Source organism: Mobula birostris, chromosome 4, assembly GCF_030028105.1.
Source record: "Mobula birostris isolate sMobBir1 chromosome 4, sMobBir1.hap1, whole genome shotgun sequence".
Lineage (NCBI taxonomy): Eukaryota > Metazoa > Chordata > Chondrichthyes > Myliobatiformes > Myliobatidae > Mobula > Mobula birostris.
The window spans coordinates 9652228-9674893 of NC_092373.1; the positions used below are offsets into that span (position 1 = coordinate 9652228).

Consider the following 22666-nt stretch of genomic DNA (forward strand, 5'->3'; position numbering starts at 1 on the left):
TGCTCTGGGTTTCCACCATCTGCAGAATTCGTTTGCTGCATTCAGGGTGAAATCTGTAGCTTAGGTTTGGGTGCGCGGACAATCCTGCCAGCTGGCGGCAAAGGGTTTAGATGATGTCCTGTCACTTACACCAGAGCCCACATCAGCAGGAATTGATTCATGTACTTATTCATCCTGCAGGCTTCGATGATTTCCATCTATCGATTCACAGTGACATCGTCACCATTGTCAAGGCGATGGCATCTCCGGAATCAGGCCTGGAAGTTCGAGACCGGATGTGGCTTAAAATAACAATCCCAAACGCTTTCATTGGTATGTGTAACCCAGCCAGTGGGCCAGTTAACTGTATAGATTGGAGTCAGAATCAAATTTATTATCACTGACTGATGTGCCATAAAATTATGATGTGAAATTTGTTGTTGTACATCAATAGTAAAGTGCAAAGACATAAAACTACTATAAATTACAAGAATAAGTTGGTGGTTGTCCATCCTATCCGATGATGATAGGAAACCTGTGTGGAAAGAGCCATTGCACTGGGATAGTTCCACAGAAGTCCAGATCCAGTGGTGTGAACAAGCATCACAAACTGGGGTCTTCCCTGGTTGCAGTGGGTGACCACGATGCCTTCTGTGCCTTGTCTTGCCCTTCGCTCTGCACGGAGCGTTACAGAACCACCCTCCTGGCCGTTGGATCTCGCTGTAGATCTCACCTGCCAGGTCTGCTAATGCTGACTTTGCATCCTGTCTCACTGGGGTATGGGGCCGCCGGCTACCCCTCACCTGGTTCAGCCTGCCAGTCGAAGTGGGTGTACCAGGGTGTGGCGGCTGTCGCATGCAGAGAGCTACTTGGAGCCACAGGTGAGAGCTGGGTGTCTGAAGGGGACCAAAGGCAAGTCATCTGATGTGTTAACGTCCAGAAATTCAAAGCTGCTAACTCTCTACACTCCTTAACCTCCAATGTAGACGGGTGCCAGGTCTCCATCCTTCCCATTTTTGAAGTTAACAATCAGTTCAAATTTAATTGTCATTCAACCATACAAGAGTACTCATGAATACAACCAAATGAAACAATATTACTCTGGGGCCAAGGTACAAAACATTGTATCAACTCTTATACATAGTACCTTATATACACTTATATACAGTCACACAAAAAAAATATAGCCCAAGTCCCTGAGCGGCATGCCCTGTAAGTCGATGGTGCATTGGTGTTATCGGCAAGAGCAAGCAGTTTTCAGCAATCCATAGATGAATATATGCATGCACACATGCAATCTAGCTTGTCATTCCACTGCGCGAACACTAGGGAGCAGTAGTGCTGGGAGGGGTCAGCCCCCAACCCTGCCTGGATGCCACACTACACCACCTCTGGAGTCTCCTCTCCAGGGCGGCTACAACAGGCAAGCCCGCGGCTTGAAGCCTAGACCTCACTACGGGGCCACGCAGTCTGTCTCACCAATAAACAAAGGAAACAGACCTGCAGTATTTTACATTACCAATTTCCAACAGGGTCTTGCAGTCGCAAGAGGAGCATCCAAGACAATACTGATGTTGAGTGAAAGGGCGTTTTTGAGGCTCCAGTCAAACAAGTGACCTATTTTATTCCTGTACACTAACTCAACATGGATGTTGCCCTTTTGAGGCAGCATCTCCTGCAGATACCACTGACTTGCCTGTGATTGGTTGGGTGAAGACCACTGCTCTTTTCATTTTTGATGAAAACTCTTCAACTAAACCTCAAGCTTTTTTTGTCCATTCTGAACAGTTGAGTATTGCCAGATTTTTGTACAGTTTGCAACATGCATCAGTCACTGAAAGCAAGCATGCAGGTACAGCAGGCAGTGAAGAAAGCTAATGGCATGCTGGCCTTCATAACAAGGGGAATTGAGTATAGGAGCAAAGAGGTCCTTCTGCAGCTGTACAGAGACCACACCTGGAGTACTGTGTGCAGTTTTGGTCTCCAAATTTGAGGAAGGACATTCTTGCTATTGAGGGAGTGCAGCGTAGGTTCACAAGGTTAATTCCCGGGATTGCGGGACTGTCATATGTCGAAAGATTGGAGCGACTGGGCTTGTATACTCTGGAATTTAGAAGGCTGAGAGGGATCTTATTGAAACATGTAATATTATTAAGGAATTGGACACACTGCAGGCAGGAAGCATGTTCCCGCTGATGGGTGAGTCCAGAACCAGAGGCCACAGTTTAAGAATTAGGAGTAGGTCATTTAGAACGGAGTTGAGGAAAAACTTTTTCACCCAGAGAGTGATGGATATATGGAATGCTCTGCCCCAGATGGCAGTGGAGGCCAAGTCTCTGGATGCTTTCAAGAAAGAGATAGATAGAGCTCTTAAAGATAGTAGAATCAAAGGTTATGGGGATAAGGCAGGAACTGGATACTGATAGCGGATGATCAGCCATGATCACAGTGAATGGCCTACTCTTGCACCTATTGTCTATTGTCTATAAGAAAGCTTTGGTGCCTAAAGTCCAATCCGTCACAGGCAAACGCTTCCCTCTTGAGCACGTTAACGTTGAGGGCTGCCACAAGAAACAACATCCATCATCAAGGACAACCACCACCCGGGTCATGCTGTCCTCACTGCTACCATCGCACAGGACGTGCCACACCTCCAAGTTCAGGAACAGTTATTACACTTCAGCCATCAGTCACCTAAATAGGCGTGGACAACTTCAAACCCCACTACTCTGAACTGGTTCTACAATGCACCGACTCACTTTCAAGAAGTCTTTACAACTCTTGTTCTCAGTATTGATTTGGTTATTTGCTTATTTTGTCTTCTTTTGCACATTGGTTGTTGGTGTTTGTCTGTCTATGTACAGTTTTTTGTAAATTCTATTGTATTTATAGTTTTTTCCTGTAAATGCCCACAAGAAAATGAATCTCAAGGTAGTATATCGTAATGTATATGTACTTTGATAATAATTTTACTTTGGACTTTGAATAATTTACCTTTCAACAAATACTTTAGTTTAAAGCAGTGGAGGCTACGTCAGTAAATATATTTAAGATAAGGTTGGATAGATTTTTTCATAGTAGGGGAACTAAGGGTTATGTGGAAAAGGCAGGTAGGTGGAGATGAGTCCATGGCCAGATTAGCCATGATCTTACTGAATGACAGAGCAGGTTCAATGGGCCAGATGGCCAACTCCTGCTCCTATTTCTTACGTTCTTAAAATATACTTTGTCTTTCACCCCAAAAAAGATGTTGAAGCAGGTTTTTTTGAGTTAACACGTTCTTAAAAATGTTATCAGCACTGAACCATTACGGTCAGGAAAGCTCTTCCTGAAAGAGCAGAAGGAGAGGAGTCAACAATAATCTACAAACTCTTAATTAATGAAATTTAATTTACATTCTAACTGTTTGCAAACTAAAACAGCGTGAGCAGAAACAATAGCTGTCTGTCCCATAAACACAGAAATTTGTCCGGCATTTTGTAAAAAAATGCATATAAAAGTGTTTACTCACTCTGTGATAATTGACTGAAGGGAAACATTTGCATATTATGCTGATCTTAATGGGTCAATTGTTTCAGAAATGGAGATTGACTGACTGTCTACCATGCGATTACATCTCTCCAGGTTCTGATGTCGTCGACTGGCTCTACAATCATGTCGAGGGCTTTCCAGACCGGCGAGAAGCCCGAAAATACGCCAGCAACTTGCTTAAAGCTGGCTACATCCGACACACCGTGAACAAAATCACCTTCTCGGAGCAGTGTTACTACATCTTCGGGGACCTCTGTGGCAGTGAGTTGGTCACCTCATCACTACAGGTTGTCTTTGTCAGGCATCCCGTTACAGCCGAGGTTACCAACCATTTTTATGCCATGTACCCCAGCCACTTACCATGGGGTGTGTGGACTCCAGCGTGGGAACCCCTGCATTACGGGATGAATGGGGAGGGTGCGGAAGAGTCTCACCAGCATGCTGCCGGGATTAGGGAGCATGTGGACAAACTTGGGTTGTTTTCTCTGGAGAGGTGGCGGCTGATGAGAGATCTCATGGAGATTTATAAAATTATGAAAGGCATTGACAGAGTAGGCAGACAATATCTCTTTTCCCAGTCTTGAAATGTCAAATACATTTAAGGCCATGCATTTAAGGTGAGAGGGAGGTAAATTCAAAAGAGGAGTGAGGGGCAAGTTTTTTTACACAGGGATTGTTGGGTGCCAGGACTGTGCTGTCAGAGTTGGTGATGGAGGGGAAAAGGGATATAAAGATGAGCTTTATTTGTTACAAGTACATTGAAATACTGAAATGTACAGTCAAATGTGCCATATTGATTCAAATTAAATCAATGAGGATTGTGCTGGGGTGGCCTGCAAGTGCCATCACACTTCCAGCACAACATGGCATACCCACAAGGCACCAGCGGTAACCCATACGTTTTGGGATGTGGAGGGCCCAGAGGAGACCCGTGCGGTCATGGGGAGAATGTACTAAGTCCTTACAGGCACTGGCGGAATTGAACGCAGGTCATTGGCACTGACAAAGTGGTATTCTAACTGCTATACTACCATGGTATTGAAGAGGCTGTTTGAATGTGCAGGGAATGGAAGAATAAGCAGAAGGAATTAGCTTAGTTTGGTATTTAGTGCCAGTTTAATTAGTTCAGGGCCAAATGTTTTGCTCTTGTGCTGAACTGTTCTGTATTCTCTCTGAATTTAAAATTAATTAATATCACCCAGATCTAATGAAATTCAGAAATATTGATGGAAATCAGAGGTTGAAAGGTACAATTTAATGTCAGAGAAATGTATACAATATACATCCTGAAATGCTGTTTCTTCACAACCATCCACGAAAACAGAGGAATGCCCCTAAGGAATGAATGACATTTAAATGTTAGAACCCCAAAGTCACCCCCCAGCTCCCCCCCTCCCGGGCATAAGCAGCAGTGAGCAACAATCCCCCCTCTCCCACCGACAAAAAATAACAGCGAGCATCGGCACCGCGACCAAGCAAAGCAATAGCCAGGACACAGACTTACAGTTACCCCAAAGACTTTGCATTTCACCTGCTATATGACATACTGCAGGTTCTCCCTCTGCCTGATAGGGGAGAAAGAGGTGTCTCCATTTTCCCAGCGAGCTGGGAGACATAACAAACAACTCGCTGGTTTACGATGTTATAAGTCCGTTATGTCGCTTTTTTCGAGCTCTGTGCCTGAAGATCGCAAAGATCCTGGGTCCCCAAGCACACAGCAGATATTCCAACTCCCCCGATGACACACGGGTCTCCTGTTGTGACACCAACCCTTGATCCGTCCGTCTCCAGAGCCCTGAGATCCTAGGCTTCGGAGTTCGAGCTGGGCTCTGAGGCTGAGCCTTTGGCGTGCCGAACAACGGCCAGTTATGGAACCCCAAGAGCAGGTCCCATTCCTGCAAAGAACCGTAGTCAGTGTGTAACTCCAGGTCAGGGTCTTCAAAAGAACCCTGAAAGGGAAAAATAGAGATATTAAAGATGGAAATAGAGCTGTTTCTGAAGATGCAAGCAAAAGGGTCACCAATAGGCGCCATTAATCGCCGTTAGGAATAAATAGAAAAAGGCCAAGTGTATTTCTAACTATCTCTCAGGACCTGATGAAGGGTGTCAGCCCGAAATGTCGACTGTTTATTCCATGATCTACTGAGCTCCTGCTTTCTCTTCTAGCTGTGTCAACCACATGCCCCAGAGCTGTCTTATCTATAAGACCATAAGATATAGGAGCAGTATTAGGCCATTTGGCCCTTTCCATCTATTCCACTATTCGATCGTGGCTGATTTATTTTCCCTTCTCCTGCCTTCTCCCCATAACTATTGATGCCATTACCTATCAACCTCCACTTTAAATATACTCAATGACTTGGCCTCCACAGCTGTCTGTGGCAGTAAATTCCACAGATTCACCACCCTCTGGCTAAAAAAATTCCTCCTCATCTCTGCTCTAAAGGGACATCCCTCTAATCTGAGGCTGTGTTCTCTTGTCCTTGACTCCCTCACTATAGGAAACATCCTCTCTACATCCACTCTGCCTAGGTCTTTCAATATTCAATAGATTTTAGTGAGATCCCCCTCATTCTTCTAAACTCCTGTGAGTACAGGAATGGAACTATCAAACTCTTCTCTTGTACGTTAATCAATCATTTTTTGGGATCATTCTCGTGACCCTGTCCAATGCCAGCACATCCTTCCTTAGAAATGGAGCCCTAAGCTGTTCACAATACTCCCAAGTGTGGTCTGACCAGTGCCTTATAAAGTCTCAGCATTACATCCTTGCTTTTGTATTCCAGTCCTCTTGAAATGAATGCTAATATTGCATTTCACTGGCAGCCAATCCTTTATTCCCACTCTTTGTCTCCTGCCAATCAACCAATCTTCTATTCACTTTTCCTGTAAGACCATGGGCTCTTATCTTGTTTTAGCATCCTGATGTGTGGCACATTGTCAAAGGTCTTCTGAAAATCCAAGTAAACAATGTCCACTGACTCTCCTTTGTCTATTCTGCATGTTATTTCCTCAAAGAATTCCAACAGATTTGTCGGGCAAGATTTCTCTTGACATCTGCCTCCTCCTCGCTGAATATTTGGCTCGTATATTTGGAATATACAGGGGCATGCTCTTTGTGCTGCCACGGGTATATGCCAGCACACACTCTGAGACATGTCCTGGACAGACACAAATATACACTGTATACACACGCTCTCAGGTTCCTTGAGTGCACACGCTGCAAGTCAATGCATCGACAATAGACTACCTTCCCTTCAATCCTGCGACTCGCCACACAGTGGTGAGAATCTTGTGCCCAAATTCGTCCCTGCCAATGAATCTCAGTCTTGGGGAGAGTAAACATGGAACACTACAGCACAGTACAGCCTACGATGTTGTGAGGACCTTTTAACCTACTCTAACATCCACCTAACCATTCTCTCCTGCATAACCCTCCACTTTTCTCTTATCCATGTGCCTATTTGAGTCTGAGAGACTCTTAAAGGTATATACTAAATCTGACTCTACCACCACCCCGGCACTATAATCCCCACACCCACCACTCTGTGTAAAAAAAAACTACCTCTGACACCTTCCCTTTACTCTCCTCCAATCACCTTAAAATCATACCCTCCTGGTATTAGCCATTTCTGCTCTGAGAAAAAGTCTCTGGCTGTCCACTCTATCATAATATCTCTTATCATCTATTAAGGTAACACTCATCCTTCTTTGCTCCAAAGCCATGTTCATAAGACACGGTCTCTAGTCCAGGCATCATCCTGGTAAATCTCCTCTGCTTCCTCTCTGAAGCTTCCCTGTCCTTCCCATTATGGGGCAACCCAAACTGAGCTCGTTTTCAGTGCAGTGCTGGGGTTTAGGGGCTAGTGCTTTGTCCCTTTCTCCTGAGGAATATCATGCATCTCATGGTAAACTTTCCCTCTCCTAGCTGAGGAGGACAGTCTTTGGCTGGGCTGTGATACCCCACAGGAGAATATGGCCTGCTACTCTTCCATTCTGCTTAGACAGGAAGTTTATAATTGAGGTTGCTTGCCCCTCTGGAACCAGTGCCTTCAGGAGGAACGGAGCAGGGGTAACGATCATTGAAACTTGTACACCTACGCCCCTTTGCTATGGCGTCTGCTTGCCAGAGGGTTGTGGAGGCTTCATCTCTGGAGGCAGGAGGTGAATATTTAATATTTGATTAATAGATAAATACTTGATGATGATCACTTACAGCGTCAGTGACCCAGATTCACTCCGCTGTCTGTGTGGAGTTTGTACGTTCTCTCCAACATCTCGGCGACCGTGGCGGATTCCTCTGGGTGTCCCAGTTTCCTCCCCACAGGGGCAGGTTAGTAGGTTAGTTGTGCGGTGTGGGCTCCCTGGGCCGGAGGAGCCTGTTACTGCGTTGTATTTGTGTCTATTGAAATACAGTACGCAATGGGCCCTTCTGGGCCTTCGAGCCGAGCTGCCTAGCAACCCACCGATTAAACCCTATCCTGATCACAGGACAATTTGCAACGACCAGCTAACCTACTAACCCATATGTCTTTGGACTGTGGGAGGAAACCAGAGCACCCGGAGGAAACCCAGGGGGTGATTGGGTGAATGTACAAACTCCTTTCAGGCAGCAGCAGGAAATGAACCCGGGTTGCTGGTACTGTAAAGCATTGTGCTAACCACTACACCATCATGCCAGCCCCCTTTAAAAGAATAGGGATAAGCAGAGGGACCTTGGGGTGCAGGTCCACGACAACACAAGTGGATAGGGTAGCATTGGGAGGTGCAAAGTACGCTTGCCCTTGCTGGGCACGCCAGTGAGTGTAAACATTGGGAAGTCGTGTTGCTGCTGTATAACACTTCACTTGAGCTGCATTGTGTGCTTCCTTGGCCAGCCCATTACAGGTAGGACGCTGAGGTTTTGGGGAGGCTGCTGAAGCAGGTGGGGTGTGGGGGGTGACACATTAGCGTAGCAGTTGCATAATGTTGTTGCAGCACGCTTTGGATTGACAGGACAGACAACGTGGGCCGGAAGGCCTGGGTCTGCGCTGTTAGAACTTTCCTCCCACGTTCCAAAGACGTGCAGGTTACTGTTAGGAAGTTCTACACACATTGTGTTGGTGCCACAAGCATGGCAGCACTGGTGGGCTGAATTCAGCACTTCCTCGGACTGTGTCGGTCATTGGCGCAAATGGCACTTTGCACTGTATGTTTTGATGTACATGGAACAATTAAGCCTAATCTCTCTTTGAAAGGTGGCGTATGATGGGCCGAGTGGCTTACTGCTACCCCTCCTCCCCCTTCTCCTGCATCGAAATACCCTCCTTCGGCCACCAGGCCTCCCTCGCTCTTGCATTCCAGGCCTGAAGCTGCGGCGTTTGGCGTGTGATAGAACTAATGACGTGCCGTATCTCTTGCTCCCACAGACATGGCCAACCTGACCTTGCACGACCACGATGGATCGAGCGGCGCCTCCGACCAGGACACGCTGGCGCCACTGCCTCACCCGGGGGCTGCGCCCTGGCCCATCGCCTTCCCCTACCAGTACCCGCCACAGCACCCCTACAACGCCCAGCCTCCGGGGTACCACGACGTCACGGGGTTTACCTACGGAGGAGGCAGTGCCGGCAGTCAGCCTAGTGAAGGTGAGGAGCCTGCATTGTGTGGGTAAGGGGAGGGGTGTGTCCGAATTTCTCAACCCCCCCCCCCCCCCATCCCTACACGAGGTGTCCTCTCACAGCTTCAGAGCATGGAGAGCAGAAGTTGTGTCAACACACACAAAAAATTGGAGGGATTCAAGTCAGGCGGCCTCTATGGAGAGGAATAAACAGTCAACTTCTTAGAGCTGGGACCCCTTCATCAGGACTGTAAAATTAGGGGGCAAGAAGCCAGAATAGGAAGGGGGAGGAGTTCAAATAGGTGTAGCCAAGTGAGGAGGAAGATAGGTAGGTGGGGGAGGGTTGAAGTGAAAAGCTGGGAGCACATGGGTGGAAAAGGGCTGAAGAAGAAGGAATCTGATAGGAGAGGAGAGTGGACCATGGGAGAAAGGGAAGGAGGAGGGACAGCAGAGGGAGGTGATGGGCAGGTGACGAGAAGCGAAGAGGTAAGAAGCAGCCAGAAATGGGAATGTAAAAGGGGGGATGGGGAGAAATGACCAGATGTTGGAGAAATCTATGTTCATGCCGTCAGGTTGGAGACTGCCCAGACAGAATGTGAGACGTTGCTCCTCCAACCTGAGAGTGGCCTCATTGTGATAGTAGAGGAGACTATGGACCGACATGTCGGAATGGGGAGTGGAATTAAAATGGTTGCCACCGGGAAATGCTCCCCGTTCAAGACAGAGCGAAGGTGCTCATCAAAGCAGTTGCAGTGGTACAAGACGTTGGTGAGACAGCGTTTGCTATGGGAAAGTTATGGTTTTGGCCACTCTGATATAGGAAAGACACCATTAAGCTGAAAAGGGTTCAGAGGAGATTGACAGGAACGTTGCTGGGACTCGATGGACTGAATTATGGAGAGAGTGTGAGCAGGTCGGGACTTTTTTCACTGGAGAGTGGGAGAATAAGAGGTGACGTTATACAAAACCATGAGGGGCATAGATAGGGTGAATGTAACCCTGCAACCCCAGGGTTGGGCAATCAAGCACTAGAGGGCATAGATATAAAGTGAAAAACTTGTTTTTAGTGGCAGTGGTACAAAGATATAAGATTACAGTAAGTTATAAAATAAGTTAACAGTACGTAGCAGTTACTTGAAAACAAACCAAAACCTACATAGTACGATACAAAGGGATAACAAGGTAGTCCCGATGAAGAGTTTCAGGCCAAAGCATCGACTGTTCACTTGCTTCCATAGATGCTACCCGACTTACTGAGTTCCTCCAGCATTTTTATTTATCTGTATTTAGTGGTACAGCGTCAAGCCGGCCCTTCCAGCCCTTCGAGACACGCTGCCCCAGCAACCCCCGACAAACCCGATTAACCGGAACCTAATCGTGGGACAATCGACACTGACCAGTTAACCGACCCAGTATGTCTTTGGACTGTGGGAGGAAACTGGAGAACCCAGAGAAAACAGACACATTGCACGGGAGGATATACAGAGGATGCTGGGATTAACTCCGAACTCCAGACGCCCTGAGCTGTAATGGCATTGTGCTTACTGCTACACTATGCTTTTGTGTGTGTTGTACCGAGGCAGTATTCCTGGATTCATGGACCGTTCAGAAATCTGATGGTGGGGGAGAGGAAGAAACTGTTTCTGACTCGTTGTGTGTGGGTTTTCAAGCTCCTGTACCTCCTTCCTGATGATGGTAATGAGCAGAAGGCAGGTTCCTGGTGGTGAGGACCCTCAATGATGGATGCTGCCTCTTGAAGATGGTGGGGAGCTTTGTGACTATGGTGGAGCTGGCAGAGACTGCAATCCTTGTCAGCCTCTTGTGACCCTGTGCGTTGGAGCCTCCATCCCAGATGGTCATGAAACCAGTCAGAATTCTGTCCACTGTGAGAGTGCAGAGGGTATAGACTCAGCCAGTTCCATCACAGGCAAAAGTTTCCCCACTGTTGAGAACGTCTTCGCGAGGCAGTGATTCAAGAAGGTGGCATCTATCACTGGGGACCTCTTACCAGCAGGGAGGAGGTACGGGAGCCTGAAGACACATACTCAACATTTTAGGAACAGCTTCCTTCTCTCCAACATCAGATTTCTGAATGGTCCATGAATTCCTCTTTTACATTATTTATTTATTATCAGAATGTCTGCTATTTTTTTTGTCTTGGACTGTACTACTCCTCGAAAACAACAAATTTCATGGCGTAAGTCAGTAATATTATGCCTGATTCAGATACTGAGGCAACACACACCAAGTGTTGGAGGAACTCAGAGGGTCGGGCAGCATCTATGGAGGGGAAATAAACAGTGGACGTTACGGGTGGTTCTGATTCTTGTTGGTAATGAGCCCTGGCTGAGTGTCTGAACCCCCTTCTGCTTGTTTCCGCCCCCAGGGAGCCGGAGCAGTGGGTCCAACCGGAGTGGGAGCGAGCGGCGGGGAGGGAAGGAGAAGGAGGCCAAGGCCGGCGAGCCCAAGTCTGGGGGCAGCGGCAGCGAGTCGGACCATACCACGCGGAGCGGCCTGCGGCGGGAACGGGCCCCCAGCGAGCACTCGGCCCCCGCCAGCGAGCACAGCCACCACAGCGGCCTGAGCCACCGGAGCCACCACTCGGTGGCGGCCAGCGCCCACAGCCACCACACGCAGCAGTCGTACGGGCCGCCCGGCCTGCCCCCGCTCTACAGCCCGCCCCTGATGATGATGCCCCCGCCGTCGGCCGCGGCACCCCCTGGAGCCCCTCCAGTCCGCGACCTGGCCTCGGTGCCCCCTGAACTAACGGCCAGCCGGCAGTCCTTCCGAATGGCGATGGGGAACCCCAGTGAGTTCTTTGTTGATGTCATGTGACTTGCCTCCTTCATGCTCCGTAAAGAGAGCATCGCCTGTTCTGTCGCCCTACTAAAAGCAGAACAACTAAAATGCGGACCCTCCCCTCCCCCTGTGTGATGAAGTAGCAGATCTGGAGTGTGAACAGGATTATATTTATTCAGCACTAATCTTGCGAGATTTATCACCATAAATACTTGTTTTTTTGCTTTCCTTTCCCCACCCTGCCCTGCAACCTTTAGTCTTTTATAAAACCAGACTGCATTTGTAAATGGACGATACCCTGTCTGTCTGCCTCTTTTTAACACTTTCATCCTTGTAAGGTTTCGTTTTTTTTAAAAAAAGAAAACAAACAGTATTCTGAATCTATTGTAAAACGAACAATCATTTCCCATCTTATTTTCCTATGAAATAATCTCCTGACCCTCTTGTGTGCTTTTCTTTTCCCTTGTCACCACAGCGAAGAATGAAGGGGTGTTTGATTTCCTGTGACGCCAATTGGTAAGCAATTGGGACAGTGAGGTGGACAGCCATCTGCTGGATTGTGTCTGTCAGTCCTCTGTGTGATGTTCATTATGTTTTAGTGGTCTGGTCACCAGACTGGAGGACAGCCCCAGACAGCAAAGGAAAGACACAGAAGAGACGGTCGGTTTTTATCCTTACATTAAACTCAGTCATTATGTGTACGATTATGAATCACATCATAGACTCCTTCAAGGAAACACCGTAAGCCTTATAATTCATATAGGAACAAACGAGGAACTTCAACAGTGAAATCATATTGCAGACCTTCTGACGTTTTGTGCTTCGTGTAAAACTCTTCCTTTTATGAGTAGCGTTTCACGGCTTGAGTTCGTGGGAAATTAAGTCTAAAGTGGTGTGGATCATCGACACCCCAGGCCGCTGCTTTCCGCACCTCTACCCCTACCCCGCTCCGTCGGTTGCCATTCGGGCGATGGCAAAAAAAAAAGGTACCTAACAATTGGTGAAGTCTCACTACGGTCAGAGCAACAAGTAGAATCAGATCCCTCAGGAACAAACCAACGGACTCACCGTATAGAGGAGAAAGGCTCCCTCACATAGTCAAGGGTAGCTGCACCCTATCTCACCTCTTCATTCGATCACTGAATCTTAAATTGAATAAGAGAAATATATAACTTGGAGATGTGACCCTGAATGATGGTTTTGTAGCTGAAAGTTGCATTGTATACTTTAATAAAATGGTTCTAGATGATTTCTTTACATCAATTCATTTGGTTACTTGGAAGAGTTACAGACAATTAAAACACTTCAACACACAGAGAATGGGGGAGTTACTCAGCAGGTCGGGCAGCACCTATAGAGGGGAATGAACAGCTGGCGATCCAAGCCTTGTCTCTTCATCATCTCTGGAATAAAAAAGGTTGAAAGCTTCACTTATTTTCAAAGTATGTAAGCTGTATACAACTCCGAGATTCTTCTTCTCCAAATAGTCATGAAACAAAGAAAAACCATGTAAATCAGTTCAGAGGGAACTAGCAAACACACCCCACATGCACAAAAAAAGAATGCCCCCCCCAGCACAACATGTCACAAGAACATTGATCACCAAATCTCTCTTCCCTGCACAAAAAAAGCAATGGAAGAACGGGCAAAAACACAGAATATATAAACCACAAGACTGAAAAAAGTCTGTGGTACATAGACCAAAATTCATACACAGAAACCTCGGTAACATTCACCAGCATTATCAAAAGAGAGAAACTTTGGGCACAGTGATAGGCCACACAAGTTCCCTGTCCAGCAGCAGGGCAACCCCACCAGAAGTCAGAAAGCCGTCGACGCTCGGCCTCCCCATTCTCCTCTGTGCTTCAGTTTTCCTCATCGCTTCAATTGGCGAATGATGGAAGCTTTAATCAGCAAAGTGGAGTTGAACGTCAGCTCACGTAGAAGCCAGAATAAGAGGGTGGAAGGAGGGGGAAGAGCACACGCAGGTGATAGGTGAGTCCTGATGATGTAAAAGGTGGCTGGGTGGGGGAGAGGGAATGAAGCAAAACGCTGGGAGATGATGGGTGGAAAAGGTAAAGGGCTGAAGAAAAAGTCTGATTGGAGATGGCCATGAAAGAAATGTAAGGAGTACAAGCTGGCAGGTAATAGGAATTTGGGGCTTATTCTGGCTTCTGCCCCCATCATTACCAGTCCTGGTTAAGGACCCTGGCTCAGAACATCAACTGTTAAAATCCTCTACGGATGCTGCCTGACTTGCTGAGTTCCTCCAGCATTTTGTGTGTGTTACTCTGGATTTCCAGCGTCTGCAGAATTTTTTGTATTTATGTATTGGTAATTGCTGTCTGGACTGATAGACCATCCTGCAATGTTCAATGCATTGAAAGGCACAACACTTGCATTTATTGTTAAAATTTTTCTGACTATTGTCTTAATTCAAAGTGTGCTCTCAGAGTCGTATGGTGCAGAAAGACTGTTCGGCCCAACCGGTCCATGCTAACTAAATGTTCATCCAGTCCAATAAACTTGGACCACGCCCTTCCTTCAGTATGGTCAGCCAAAGGCGCCACCTTTCAAAGATAAAGAGTGCTAGGCTTTACTTGTCTCATGTACAAACTTCGAAACATTCAGGGAAAGGTGTCGCTTTGTGTCACTGGGGAAGCCTGCAAGTGTGACAGTGCTTCCAGAACCAATACAGCATGCCCATAATTTACTAACCCTAACCCGCACGTCTTTGGAATGTGGGAGGAAACCGGAGGAACCCCAGATGGTCACGGGAAGAATGTACAAACTCTTTACAGACGGCAGCAGAATTGAACTTGGTAGCTGATGCTGTAAGGTGTGGCGCTAGGTTCTACGTTACTTTTGATTTATTAATTAATCCTGCCACCACCAACCTACAGTGCGAGATGTGTAAGAGCAGATACTCCACATTTCACAATCTGGGGCCAGCGCCAAGCAGTTCCAGTAAAGGCCAGAGACGGCTAACTCCCTCCAAAAGAGCAGACCTCCTTTCACACCCTAAAAATCAGAGAGCTGCCATGAGCTGATGTATAAACAGCAAACGCTAGAAATAGTCAGCGGGCCAGGCAGCATCCGCGGAGAGGGAACTGGCCCATCGAGTCTGCTCCACCATTCCATCATGGCTGATTTATTATCCCTCTCAACCCCAACCTCGGGCCTTTCCCCCGTAACCTCCGACACCCTTACTAATCAAGAACCTATCAACCTCCTCTTTAAATATATCCAATGACTTGGCCTCCACAGCCATCTGTGACAATGAATCTATTTACTTCTGTAGAGATACAGTGTGGAACAGGCCCTTCCAGCCCAGTGAGCCACACTGCCCAGCGACCCACCTATTTAACCCTAGCCTAACCACAGGGCAATTTACAATGAGCAACTAACCTACTAACTGGTACATCTTTGGACTGTAGGAGGAAACCAGAGCACCCGGAGGAAACCTATGCATTCCAGGATGGAATATTGAAAATCCTAGATGGAGTGGATGTGGAGAAGATGTTTCCTATAGTGGGGGATTCTAGGACCAGAGGGCTCTGCCTCAGAGTAGAGGGGATGTCCTTTTAGATGAGGAGCAAGTTTTTCAGCCAGAGGCCAGTGAATCTATGGAATTCATTGCCACAGGCAGCTGTGGAGGGAATGTCATTGGGATAATTAAAGCGGAGGCTGGTAGCTCCTTGATTAGTCAGGGCATCAAAGGTTACGAGGAGAAGGCAGGAGAATGGGGTTGAGTGGGATAATAAATCAGCCATCATGGAATGGCAGACTGGTGTGGCCATAATGAGGTAGGTAGTGAGGTCTAGAGTCTATCTTGTTACACAACAGATCTGTTCAATAGTATTATAGAAGCTGCCCTGGTGTTACAAGGTACAAAAAGACCCTCAGACAGAATAGAAAACGCTTGGACCAGAAACATTAACTCTCTTTTCTCTTTCCAGAGATGCAGCTTGACATTTTCTGTTTTCTTTCAATAAATTCTAAAGCAGTTAGGTTATATATATGTAGCATTATACTTTTAATTTTTAGTTACATGTACAAGGAAATAGATCATTTGTGTTAACAACCAACACAGCCTGAGGATGTGCTTGGGCAGCCTGGCACTGTTACCAGTGGCAACATACCATGCTCACAATGTTCAGCAGAACAACACACAGCCAACATACAAGAAGAAAGACATGACAGCAGCAGAATCAAGCCTCTTCCTACCTCCCATCCCGCATCGGGGATCACTGGGCTTTGTCCTCGGGGGTGGGAATGGGGCAGAGGCTGCAGTCCTTAACCTTGGGGATCACAGGCCATGATCTCCAGTGCCTATTGACCTGACCTCCATCCTTGGGGATCACTGGTGCCTCAACATTTGGGCCTGCCAACTGAGTAGTGCCTGCGGATCTGCCCCGTACTAAAGTAGGTCCTATAGTTTTTCAGCAGCAGGTGGAGAAATGGAGTGGTCAGTAAGTGTGCCCCCACTGGAGTCTAAACCCCTCAGATTTAATGTTCTCCCTCACATGTCATTATGATGTGTTTAAAGGTTAATTTGCAGGTCGAGTCAGTTGTGAGGAAGGCAAATGTGATGATATCATTTATTCAAGAGGACCTGAATATAAAAGCAAGGATGTAGTGTTGAGGCTATATAAAGCACTGGTGAAGACTCACTTGGAGTATTATGAGCAGTTTTGGGGCCCCTATTCAAAGAAAGGATGTGCTGACTTTGAGGAGGGTTCAAAGGAGGTTCATAAAAATGTGTCTGGATTTGAAAGGTTTGTTGTCTGGTGAGTGTTTGATGGCTCTGGGCTTGAAAGTTAGAAGAATTGGAGGGATCTCAGTGAAACCCATTGAATGTCAAAAGGCTTCAATAGAGCGGATATAAAGAGGATATTTCCTATGGTGAAGGAAGGCACAGCCTCAGAATAGAAGGATGCCCTTTTAGAACAGAGATGAGGAGGAATTTCGTTAGCCAGAGAGTGATGAATCTGTGGAATTTGTTGCCACAGACAGCTGTGGAGGCCAAGTCATTGGGTATATTTAAGGCAGAGGTTGATAGATTCTTGATTAGTCAGGGCATTGAAGGGACCGGGGGGGGGGGGGGGGTGAAGGCAAGAGATTGAGGCTGAGAGGGAAAATGGATCAGCCACGATGCAATTGCCAAATGGACTAATTCTGCTCCTATATAAAACATAGAACACAGAAATTTACAGCACATTACAGACCCTTTGGCCCACGATGTTGTGCCGACCATGTAACCTGCTCTCAAGACTGCCTAGAATTTCCCTAGCGCATAGCTCCATGTACCTATCTAAGAGGCCCTATTGCATCCGCCAGCAGTGCATTCCGTGCACCAACCACTCTGCGTGAAAAACTTGCCCCTGACATCCCCTCGGTACCTATTTCCAAGCACCTTAAAACTGTGCCCCCTTATGTTGGCCATTTCATCCCAGGGAAAAGGCCTCTGACTATCCACACGATCAATGCCTCTCATCATCTTATACACTTCTTATCAGGTCACCTCTCATCCTCCGTCGTTCTAAGGAGAAAAGTTCAAGTTCACTCAACCTATTTTCATAAGGCACGCTCTCCAATCCAGGCAATATCCTTGTAAATCTCCTCTCCACTCTCTCTATAGTATCCACATCCTTCCTGTAGTGAGGTGATCAGAACTGAACACAGTACTCCAAGTGAGGTCTGACCAAGGTGTCATACAGCTGTAACATTACCTCACAGCTCTTGAACTCAATCCTACAAATGATACACCTTCTTAACAGCACTGTCAACCTGGGCAGCAGCTTTGAGTGTCCTATGACACGGACCGTAAGAGCTCTCGGATCCTCCACATTGCCAACAACCTTGCCATTTATATTATATTCTGTCTTCAAATTGGACCTACCAAAATGAACCACTTCACACTTATCTAGGTTGAAGTCCATCTGCCACTTCTCAGCCCAGTTCTGTATTCTATTGATGTCCCACTGTAACCTCTCACAACCCTCCAGTCTATCCACAACACCCCCAACCTTTGTGTCATCAGCAAACTTACTAACCCACCCTTCTACTTCCTCATCCAGGTCATTTATAAAAATCACAAAGGGGAGGGGTCCCAGAACAGATCCCTGCAGAACACCACTGGTCACCGACCTCCATGCAGAATACAAAGAACCTACAAGCACTTCTGTGGGCAAGCCAATTGTGAATCCACAAAGCAAGGTCTCCTTGGATACCATGCTTCCTTACTTTCTGAAGGAGCCTTGCATGGGGGCCCTTATCAAATGCCTTACTGAAATCCATGTACACTACATCCACTGCTCTACCTTCATCAATGTGTTTTCTTACATCCTCAAAGAATTCAATCAGGCTCATAAGGAATGATCTACCCTAGACAAAGCCATGCTGACTATTCCTAATCAGATTATATTTCTCCAAATGCTCATAAATCCTGCCTGTTAGGATCTTTTCCAACAACTCGCCCACCACTGAAGTCAGACTCACAGGTTTATAATTTCCTGGGTTATCTCTACTCCCTTTCTCGAACAAGGGAACAACATTTGCAACCCTCCAATCCCCTGGTATTTCTCCCGTCTCTACTGATGATGCAAAGACCATCACAAGAGGCTCAGCAATCTCCTCCCTCACTTCCAACATCCGGTATATTGGGTATATCTCATCCGGTCCCAGTGACTTATCTAACTTAATGCTTTTCAAAAGCTCCAGCACATCCTCTTTCCTAATGTCTATATGCTCAAGCGTTTCAGTCCACTGTAAATCAACCCCACAATTGCCAAGGTCTTTTTCTTGGTGAATACTGAAACAAAGTATTCATTAAGTACCCCTGCTACCTCCTCTGACTCCATGCACACGTTTCCACTATCACATCTGATTGGTCCTGTTCCCACATGTCTCATCCTCTTGTATTCTTCACATACTTGTAGAATGCCTTGGGGTTTTCCTTAATCCTGCTCACCAAGGCCTTTTCATGGCTCCTTCTGGCTCTCCTAATTCCATTCTTAAACTCCTTCCTAGCAACCTTGTAATTTTCTAGAGCTCTAACAGTACCTAGTTTCTTGAACCTTTTGTAAGCTTTTCTTTTTAACTAGATTTTCTACATCCTTTGTATACCATGGTTCTTTTACCCTACCAGCCTTTCCCTGCCTCAATGGAACACACCTATGCAGAACTCCATGCAAAGGTTCCCTGAACACTTGTCACATTTCTGCCATGCCTTTCCCTGAGAACATCTACTCCCAACTTATGTTCCCGTTCCTGCCTAATAGCATCATATTTCCCCCACCCCAATTAAATGTTTTCCCAAATTGTCTGCTCCTGTCCCTCTCCAGCACTATGGTGAAGGAGATAGAGTTGTGATCACTACCTCCAAAATGCTCTCCCACTGAGAGATCTGACACCTGGCCGGGTTCATTTCCCAATACCAGATCAAGTGCAAACTCTCCTCTAGTTGGCTTATCTATATATTGCATCAGGAAATCTTCCTGAACACACCTAACAAATTCCACCCCATCTAAACCCCTTGTGCTAAGGAGATGCCTATCAAATTAGGAAAGTTAAAATCTCCCATCACAGCAACCCTATTGTTATTGCACTGTTCCAGAATCTGCCTTCCTATCTGCTCCTCAATAGCCCTGTAATTATTGAGGGGTCTATTAAAAAAAACCAGTAGAGTTATTGCCCCTTTCCTGTTTCTGACTTCCGCCCACACTAACTCAGTAGACCATCCATCCATGATGTCCTCCTTTTCTGCAGCCATGACACTATCCCTAGTTAGCAATGCCATGCCCCCACCTCTTTTGCCTCTCTCTCTGATCTTTTTGAAGCATCTAAAGCCTGGCATTCCTGCTCCTGAGACATCCAAGTCTCTGTAATGGCCATGACATCATCGTTCCACATATTGATCCACTCTCTAAGTTCATCCACCTTGTTTATGATACTCTGTGCATTAAAATAGACATATCTCAAACCATCAGGCTGAGCGCATCTTTGCTCTAACATCTACTTATCCTTCCTCACAAACTCCCTACGAGCTGTCTCTACTTGTGCTCCAACCTCCCCATCCTCTACTTCTTCACCGGTTCCCACCCCCCTGCAAATCTAGTTTAAACCCTCCCGAATAACATTAGCAAACCTTCTCACCAGAATATCGGTCCCCCTCGGATTCAAGTGCAACCTGTCCTTTTTGTACAGGTCACATTTGCCCCAGAAGAGGTCCCAATGATCCAAAAATCTGAATCCCTGCCCCCTGCTCCAATACTCCACCTCATTCTATTCCTATACTCACTGGCGCGACTGGCACAGGCAGCAATCCTGAGATTACTAACTTTGAGGTCCTGCTTCTCCGCTTCCTTCATAACTCTCTGTATGCTGCTTTTAGGACCTGCAACCTTTTTCTATCTATGTCGTTGGTACCAATATGTACCGCAACCTTTGGCTGCTCACCCTCCCATTTCAGGAGATCGTGGACCCTCTCAGAAACATCACGAACATATCTTATGATCTTATATTGAAGGAGGTCCTACTCTCCCACATTGCTCTGCAACCTATTGAAGGGGGCTACTTGGCCCCAGGAGACTTTGCTAACTCATGGAGCACTCCCATTGGTCCCATATTCCCCCCCCACCCCCCGCAATGCCCTGTAGCCTAGTCTCATTCATGTGCCATCATACTCCCACATCGGGGGTAACTAACGAACCAGCACATTCTTTTTGAAATGGAGGAGCCGTCAAATGTCAAATGGCTGTACAATCACAGACAACACCCGAGGTTAGGATTGACCCCACGTTGCTGGAACTCAGATGGCAGACACTGGTTGTGGTACCACCAAAAAAATTATCGATGATGTGGGAGGGATTGACTATCAAAGCTTGCAGTGCGATCTGGACCAGCTGGAGAAATAGAGGATGGAATTTAATGCAGACAAGTGTGAGATGTTGCGCTTTGGGAGGACCAACCATGGTAGGACTTGCAGAGTGAACGGTAGGGCATTGAGGAGAGCAGTAGAATGGAGGGATCTGGAAATACAGATCCATAGTTCCTTGAAAGTGACATCACAGGTAGTTAGGGTCATAACAAAAGCTTTTGGTACATTGGCCTTCATAAATCAAAGTATTGAGTACAGGAGTTAGGATGTTATGTTGAAATTGTATAAATATTGGCCACCTACCTACAGGAAAGATATCACTAAGGTTGAAAGACTGTAGAGAAAATGTTCAAGGCTGTTGTCAGGATTTGAGGACCTGAGTTATGAGGAAAGGTTAAATAGGTTAGAGCTCATCCCTAGAGTGCAGAAGAATGAGGGGAGATTTTATAGAGGTTTTTCAAAGTTATGAGGGGTACAGATAGGGAAAATGCAAGCAGGCTTTTTCCACTGAGGTTGGGTGAGACTTGAACTAGAGGTCATGTGTTATGAGTGAAAGGTGAAATATTGAAGAGGAAACAACTTCACCCAGAGGGGATTTCGATTTCAACATTTAGCAGAAATTTGGATAGGTACGTGGATGAGAGGGGTAGGGAGGGCTCTTGTCCTGGTGTTCTATGACTGATCTCGGAGTAGGTTAATAGTTCGGCACAACTTTGTGTGCTGAAAGGACTGTATTGTTCAGTGTTCCAAAAATCTAATTTTACATAAAAATTTGGAATAAGGGCCGCTGGAGTCTTTTCAATGAACAGGCTGCTTTTTAATGACAAATTTAGAAGGTACTCTACATTCTGAGATTCCTTTCTCTGAGTATTGTATCTACAAGGTAGAGTTCTACATGACAAATAGTTATATTGTGTTTAACTAACAGACCCTATGCTGTATCTACACTCTAAAAATTACCCGAACTTAGAGATGTAATTTGTATAATATTGATCTTTTAACTTTAGAAAATAAATTAGTATCAGGTTTAATATCACTGGCATATGTTGTGAATTATTTTGCAGAAGCAGTACTTCGCAATACATAATAATAAAAACTATAAATTACAACAAGGTATATATGTATATAAATAAATAGTGCAAAAAGAGACGTAAAAAACTCTGGGTTCACTGTCCATTCAGAAATGGAGGGGAAGAAGCTGTCCCTAAAATGTTGAGTGTGTGCCTTTAGGTTCCTGTACCTCCTCGTTGATGGGGAGGCCAATGCCCCTGATGGTGCTGGCAGAGTTTACACTTTCTGCAGCTTTTTCCGATTCTGTGCAATGACCCCTCCATACCAGCCGATGGAACCAGTTAGACTGCTCTCCGTGGTACATCTGTAGAAATTTGCCAGTGTCTCTCGCTACACATTTAGATGTCATAATCCTGTTACTTGTTGCTTGAAGTTCGTATGAGAACAGGTTTAACGAAAGGGGAGATGTGGGGTCGAGTCTCGGACACTGTTTTTGACTGTGGCCAAGCCTTAATGTTTGACCAAGCAAAGGTCAGGGGGCAGGTCTCAAGTAAAGATTACCTTTATTTCTCACATTCAATGAAATGCAACATTTGTGTCAATGACCAACACAGTCCAAGTGTGCTGGGGGCTGCCCAGAAATGTTGTCATGCTTCCGGCACCAACATATTATGCACACAACTCAGTTTGGAATGTGAGAGGCAACTGAAACACCCGGAGGAAAAGCAGCCCGGTCATGGAGAGAACATGCAAACCTCTTCCGATATCGTTGCTGCTGTGAAGAGTTATGCTAGCCCTGTGCTGTCCGCAATGACAATGCTAAGGCAATTAGAAAAAACAATATATTATTCCTGTTTGTCCCTTAA

At 46.2% G+C, this 22666-nt stretch overlaps 1 protein-coding gene across 3 annotated transcripts in view; it reads left to right on the forward strand.

Moving 5' to 3' along the window:
- Positions 1-22666, forward strand: part of LOC140196155 (segment polarity protein dishevelled homolog DVL-3) — a 212659-nt gene that overhangs the window by 176983 nt on the left and 13010 nt on the right. Inside the window, exons 12-16 of one of the 3 annotated variants that reach the window (XM_072254899.1) lie at positions 181-312; positions 3604-3771; positions 8919-9137; positions 11496-11918; positions 12384-13157. In XM_072254899.1, coding sequence (XP_072111000.1) covers positions 181-312; positions 3604-3771; positions 8919-9137; positions 11496-11918; positions 12384-12415 — 974 coding nt within the window. In that variant the 3' untranslated portion in view covers positions 12416-13157. Of the gene's footprint in view, positions 1-180; positions 313-3603; positions 3772-8918; positions 9138-11495; positions 13158-22666 lie in introns of those variants that run through there. The other 2 variants (XM_072254898.1, XM_072254900.1) reach the window with 2 other exon arrangements.